At 47.9% G+C, this 6,924-nt stretch overlaps 1 protein-coding gene across 2 annotated transcripts; it reads right to left on the bottom strand.

Annotated features, from left to right (window-relative positions):
- Positions 1-786: 786 nt before the first annotated feature.
- Positions 787-6,694, bottom strand: LITAF (lipopolysaccharide induced TNF factor). Of its 2 annotated transcripts, none has more exons than XM_066274846.1 (3): positions 6,470-6,694; positions 3,098-3,278; positions 787-1,083 (listed from the first exon to the last, which is right to left on the bottom strand). In XM_066274846.1, exons 1-3 carry the CDS (start codon positions 6,687-6,689, stop codon positions 975-977), a joined length of 510 nt encoding a protein of 169 aa, XP_066130943.1. In that variant the 5' UTR covers positions 6,690-6,694; the 3' UTR covers positions 787-974. The 2 variants fall into 2 exon arrangements, with proteins under 2 accessions (XP_066130943.1, XP_066130944.1); XM_066274847.1 differs by having other exon boundaries at positions 3,098-3,254.
- Positions 6,695-6,924: the final 230 nt, after the last annotated feature.

Here is a 6,924-nt window from a genome sequence, read left to right as displayed (position 1 = left end):
GCCCCACTTTCAGAGTCCCGTTATAGAGGATTTTAAGAACCACACTAAACTCGAGTAAGGGCAGTGGATGCAATTATCCATTACACTTTCTATTAAGGGAAAAATATATATATATGTATATACGAGAGTGACCCAGCAAACGGGAAAATGATACCAATTACATGGTTATGGAAAATGGTTCTATAAACCCCCTTTCGAAACTATGTTCAAAGGTGTTTAAGACCAAAAGGTCATAAAAACTGTTAATGCAAATAATTTCTCCATAAGAAAAAAGCCCTTCATGAAAAGCAGCTGAGGATCCGGCACAGAGGACGGAGGGCGGACGGACCAATGGTGGGCTCTGGCTCTGTGTCACTAGCTAGCACGAGTTCACCACCGCACAGATGTGTGCCTGGGGGTGGGCAGAGTCCCTCCACGGACTTAAAGACAAATTAAGAAATTAAAGTGAATTTTTGTGCTAGTGAAAAGCCTGCGGTTATAGAATCTGAGAGCCAAGGCCTTAAGGCAAGGTCACCAGACACGAGAACAGATGGACATGATGGTAGGCACTGAAGGCTGGCTTAGCCGTAGTCAGGCCAGAAAAGTCTCAAAAATACGGCAAACTGTAAGGCTCCTCAGTTTGAGCCCCCCACCAGAAGGCCCACTGAGGCAGGGAAGGAAGCTGGGAAGGCAATCACCAGAAGAGACTCAGACAAGTCAACGACGGACTTGGGTGGCAGACAGGCGGGAAGCCCCGGACCCCGCGCTCAAGGTGAATGTCCTTGCAATTCCTGTGCACGACTCCAAGCAGCAAGTTCTGGGGTTTGGACGTGTGTTACTTTTGCGATATTTTCCCCCCAAAAGAAGACACGAAGGTGGAGCCCCTGGAGAGGTGAGACCAGCAAGGTGGGACCTCCGCCAGGGGTGAAGCTGGGGAGAGTCGGAAAGGGCTTCCTGAAATGCCGCACACGGCTCCCTCCAGGTCTGGTCGAGTCCTACAAACGCTTGTAGGTGCCCAGGAGAGCTTTGCAGTTGGGACAGTAATGGTCCACGTCCTGCAGGGCGTCCACACAGAAAGGGATGAAGCAGCAGCCCGCGATGCACCTGGAAGAATAAGAACAGACACACACAGACCATGTTAGCGACAGGAATAGCATGGATGGTGGCTGTCAAAAAGATCCATCAGGCTTCCTCATCCCCCGGAACCTATGAATGGGACCTTCTTTGGTGAACGGTTCTTTGCAGATATAATTAAGGATCTCAAAATGGGGTCATGCTGGATAAACCAGATGGGCTCCCTAAACCCAATGACCGGTGTCCTTATAGGAAGAGGAGAGGACAGACAGAAATGCAGGGGGACAGAGGTCATGTGAAGACAGAGGCAGTGATGCAGCCACAAGCTAAGGAACACCTGGACTACCAGAAACTGGAATAGGTTGGAAGGTTCTCTCTTTAGAGCCTTCAGAGAGAACATGGTGCCTTGATTTTAGACTTCTAGCCTCCAGAATGTTGAGAATAAATTTATTTATTTATTGTATTGATTTGGAAGAGAGGAAAACATCAATTTGTTGTTCCACTTATTCTCACGCATTCACTGATTGGTTCCTGCATGTGCTGCAACCAGGGATCGAACCTGCAACCGTGGAGCATCATGACGATGCTCTAACAGACTGAGCTAGTCAGCCAGGGCAGTGGTCGGCAAACCGCGGCTCGCAAGCCACATGCGGCTCTTTGGTCCCTTGAGTGTGGCTCATCCACAAAATACCACATGCGGGCGCAAAGGCCAGCTTAGGAGTACTCTAATTAAGTTAGTAACAATGTACCTACCTATATAGTTTAAGTTTTAAAAATTTGGCTCTCAAAAGAAATTACAATCATTGTACTGTTGATATATGGCTCTGTTGACTAATTAGTTTGCCGACCACTGAGCCAGGGCAAATATTTATTACTTTTAACCAAGAGATTTGTGTTCATTTGTTACGGCAGCTCTAGGCAACTAATACACCAACTACCGCCCAGGCTGCTGCCACAGACTGTACCGAGCATGTTTTCAGTCCTGTGTTATCTGGGCACCTTTCAAAGTCTTAGATTGAGGCTGGTGAACTTCTTTTATAAAGGGCCAGACAGTATATATTTTATATGCCAGCGGAGTGTGAAAATTGTCACAGATAATCTACATACAAATGAAACGTAAGTGTTCCAATAAAACCTATAATGGGCTGGATTTGGCCCCTGGGCTATAGTTTGCTGACCTCAGTCTCAGGCTGATTACTTTTCCATATGGAGTGGCTGCTTCTTATAGCAACAACCAAAGTCCCCCAAAACCTATGTAATCAGCAAACACAGGCCGGACCTTCACGAGGCCTGTGACATAGTAAGAAATGGCCAGTTATACAAGAGGCAAGGGCTCCTGAACAGAGATATACAAACACCATTTCCTTTGTGGAAGAAAACAGAGCCCCAGGGTTTTCTGAGCAAGTCCCCGGACCAGGAATAGGGTGACTGCCTTTATCTCTTTGGGGGGAAAAATTAAATTGTGTTTCTTCAAATTTCTCCCAGAACAGAAACTATTATTTCTTTTAATATAATACCCTTGGTGCAGACATAAATATTTACACAATCCCCTTATGGAGGCAATGGGAAAAATACTTGGGCTCGTAAAAGGGTAAGAAATTCTGAAGAGATGACGATCACGTATTTTAATGCACAGATTGTTTAAAGCTTCTTTCAGAGTCAGGCAAACATTATTATTTAGGTCATGAAATTCTAGGAAAAAAAAGAAATCCCTCGGACATCACCCTACACAGATGCTAGTGTCAGCCATGACTGTCCCTGCATGCAGGCAACGGTCTGAGCAGAGGAGTAAGGGGAAATGGTGGGACAGCAGCTTCCAGGCACTGATATGCTCAAGAGCCGTGGTTCTCAGCAGGAGACGATTTCCAGTTATCAGGATGTGGGGAGGTGCTACAGGCGCACAGCAGGGAGAAGCCGGGGACGCTGCTCAACGTCTACCTGTACAGGACGACTCCCCTACAATAGAAGTATGTGCTACAGTGGAGAAATCTGGCAAGAGAAGCATGTGGGAGAGCTTGGGGGTCCAAGTGAACCCCAGACTTACCCGAGCAGGCACAGGCTCCCACAGGAGAGCCAGGTGAGGGCACCGGCATTATAGGACAGCTGAGTCACAATCATCTTGTTGCAGGATGGGCAACCCATCTGGACGGGGCGGTCGAAAAAGGAGACCGGCTGCTGCACGTAGACCGTCTGCACGGCAACTGACGGAGGGGGAAGGACAGAGCCTGATTAGTGGACAAGGAAAACACTTGTCAGGTGACAGAAGGTCCAGACAGGGTCTTGACAGTTATATGCACACTCAGGAGCCAAATGTCCTTCGATGGGGGAATGGATAAGCAAAATGTGGTCCATCCACACGACAAAATGTTCAGCCTTAAAAAGAAATGTGGCCTGACCAGGCGGTGGTGCAGTGGATAGAGCGTTGGACTGGGATGCGGAGGACCCAGGTTCGAGACCCTGAGGTCACCAGCTTGAGCGCAGGCTCATCTGGTTTGAGCAAAGCTCACCAGCTTGGACCCAAGGTCGCTGGCTCAAGCAAGGGGTCACTCAGTCTGCTGAAGGCCCACGGTCAAGGCACATATGAGAAAGCAATCAATGAACAACTAAGGTGTCGCAACGAAAAACTGATGATTAATGCTTCTCATCTCTCTCCGTTCCTGTCTGTCTGTCCCTATCTATCCTTCTCTCTGACTCTGTGTCCCTGTAAAAAAAAAAAAAAGAAAAGAAAAGAAAAGAAAGAAAAGTGGTTCTGACATAGCTACAATATGGACGGACCTTGAGGACATTGCTAAGGAAACAAGCCATTCACAAAAGGACAAACCCTGCAGGACTCCTCGTCTCGGAGGCACCAGTCAGATACAGAGAGGCAGAGAGTAGATGGTGGTTGTCAGGGCTTGCAGGGAGGGCCAACGGGGAGTTGTTTTCATGGAGACAGAGTTTTAGTGTCACAAAATGAAACGGTTCTGGAAATGGGTGGTGGTCGTGGTTGCACAAAAATGTGAATATAATTAATGCCACTGAACTTAGAAATGCTGAAGACGATGTATTTTATGTTGCATATTCTACCACAATATAAAAATGGGGGAGGTAGGGCTGAGGCTGACCAAAAGGGAGAAAGAGGAAATTGTAGATTTCCAAAATTGTCGTTTGAGGGGCTCCCGAACTGGCACGTGTGAGCTGGGGGAAAGGACTGTGCTCCTGGAGGAGGGAGAGCTGGGGCAGCCACCAGCAAGAAGCCCCTTCCAGGGGCCACGGCTCCTTTGCCAGCATGGATTTCTCAAGTTGGGAGCACATAACTGAAGCAGTTGCAGTTTTATTTGGTTTTTTTTTTACAGCTTCTTCTCCCCAAAATGATTTGTAGCCGTGTGTGTGGCACTTTGCCCTGATATATATGCTCTATACTAAAAACCAAAGCTAATATTAAAAAAGGGGGGGGCTGATCAAAAGGGGAAAAACAGGAAACAGTAGCAGATTTCCAAAATTACCATTTGAGGGGCTCTCTGAAAGTCCAATGCAAGATGCGGAAAAGGACTGCACTCCTGGAGGAGGGGTGTGGCTCCGCTCAGCCAGCTTTCACACCCAACGGTCCATGGACCCGTGCGGGGAAGCTTCCTAAGAACGCAGATTCCCAGGCACAGTTTGATTCAGCGGATACAGGGCAGGGTCCCCAAACTGTGTTCTAAGTGCCCTGGGTGGCTCTACAAAGGTGGTCTGCAGATGGTCATTTCAGAGACCATGATGCGGGGTTCTGCCTCCCGTTTTCTTCACCCCTAGGTTAGTGGCTGTCAGAGGCTGGGGGAGGGGGAGTGGTGAATGACTGTAACGGGTACAGGATTTTTCTCCGGGGTGACGGAAATGCTCTGGAATGCGTGCTGATGGTTGCGCAACTCTGCGAACAGACTAAAACCACTGAACTGTACACTTGAAAAGACTGAACTTTATGGCCTGGGAATTATATTTCAATGAAGCTGTTGTTTTTTAAATGGATATAACGAAGTTGTTGTTAGGATTAAATAAAATAATGCTGGTAAAGAAAGAGCCTCACACCGAGCCTGGCACAGACCAGCCTCTCAATGAAACAACTCCCTCTTTTCACAAAAGGAGGCTCCATTATCGACTCCAGAGCCCAGTGCAGAGGCTAGAGCTCACAGGGCCGGAGAACTCCGATGCTGTTCTTCACGACAAGTCAGGGAACCGTGTGGACACATGAAAGCATATGAAATCATGCTAAAAAGAGCCACCTACATGGCAAACATGTACAGACATTCACAATCATTGGAAGAGAGTCCAGAGTCGTGTTAATTCCGAGGCACTTAAGAGTTTCACATGTTCTGTTTGGTATTTGGCAAAGTTGTTTAAGCTCGTATTTCTGTCAAAGTGACCTCCTTCTGTTCCTTTTTAGGTTGTTGGAATGCCCTTGTTATAATCTATGTATTAGAGGAAATGAACAATGGCTGGAGCTAACTGAGCCCAGTCCTCCTGCAGAGACCTAGAATGGTGCCCCTCCCGGAAAAGCAGGATGAAGCACACTTAGGGCTTCTGTGTAAATTGTGTTAATAATTTATTTATTTATTTATTTATTTATTTATTTATTTATTTATTTATTTTGGTGCAAGAATGAGTAATTTACTGAACAGAAAGGGATTTAAAATCATCAAAAGTTATTTTGTCCTCTCCCTTCTCAAGGAGTCAAAGTTACTTGAGCACTTTAATCAAATGATGACTTATTACACTTTCATTTTTAAGAACTCACTGATGTAGGTACTTGATGAACCCCAACTTACAGATGGAAAAACTGAGGCTCAAGGGGGTTAGGTGAGCCAGGGAGACTCACAGGACCGCTCTCTGACCCGGAGATTTCCTCCTGCGCTGACTGTGACACTGAAGCGGCTCCTCCCTGGGCAGCAGGAAGTACCCAAGGGCGAGGCCAGGAAGAAGCTGCTGGAAGGCAGAGGACAACCTTAACCTTTGCAAACGGAGTGCAAACGGAGTGCTGGTGGCCGGGGCGGGTTCAGCTCACCCAACCTCACTCATGGCTATTTCTTCCCCTCTCCGACTCCAGCCCTGAACTTGGGGCCCAGCGCTTCTATCAAACCTCAGCAGGAAGGGTGGGGACCCTTAAAAGCAAACTGCCACTGCCAAATTTCTCTGGCACAGTTGGCTGTGCCTCTGTATAAGTGCCAAAGGATCGATTTATGGCGGACTCGGGAAAGCTCATAAACTGGACTTTATTGCAGAAAAGCCATGAGCCTCACTGATGCGGAACCTAAAGACTGTATGTAACATTTCATACAAATAACGAAAACTGAACTGACTGGCGTTTCGCTTAGACTCAGAGTCACTTGGGTGGCTCCCCTGAATCTCACGGGGGCTCCGAGTCCAGGGCAGCAAGGGGGACCCGGGAGGCTGCACGTACTTGCGTTGGCGTTGGGGACGGGCCCTGGCTGGGTGTAGTAGGCAGGAGGGCTCACGCCCTTCCCATCGGGGCCAGTCACGAGCCCTGTGGCTGGCCCAGGCACCGGTGCAGGAGGCGTGGGGAAGTAACTGTTAATGGCCACCGTCTCTTCATAGGATGGGGGTGCCGTGGGCACCGATGAAGGCCCAGCGGCCACCTGGTACAATCCTGGAGCAGACATTTCACCTAAAGCAAAACCAGAAGAAACCAGATCAGAAATTCAATCGACCCTCGTCTCTCTCCTCCACCCTCAGCTTTCATTTTCTACAGGATGGAAAGAAGATCTGAGGAAAGGATGTGTGCAGCCTTGTCCAAAAGCCAGAAAGGGAGTTCAGGTCCCTTCAAGACCCAAGAATTACCCCCTCAACAAGGCTTCCCTAAATAAAGATAAAAGGTAGATAATGAAAACCGACAAT

The sequence above is a fragment of the Saccopteryx bilineata genome, chromosome 4 (assembly GCF_036850765.1).
Source record: "Saccopteryx bilineata isolate mSacBil1 chromosome 4, mSacBil1_pri_phased_curated, whole genome shotgun sequence".
Taxonomy (NCBI): Eukaryota; Metazoa; Chordata; class Mammalia; order Chiroptera; family Emballonuridae; genus Saccopteryx; species Saccopteryx bilineata.
This window is presented reverse-complemented; position numbering and strand designations above follow the sequence as displayed.

Bases quoted from the DNA above. Each gene is read 5' to 3' on its own strand.
- LITAF (XM_066274846.1), bottom strand. From the start codon at position 6,689: ATGTCTGCTCCAGGATTGTACCAGGTGGCCGCTGGGCCTTCATCGGTG. The intron at 3,279-6,469 runs GTACGTGCAGCC...TCCACTAATCAG, and splicing joins CGTCCCCAACGCCAACGCAA to GCTCTGTCCTTCCCCCTCCG. The intron at 1,084-3,097 runs GTAAGTCTGGGG...TTATTCTTCCAG, and splicing joins GGGAGCCTGTGCCTGCTCGG to GTGCATCGCGGGCTGCTGCT.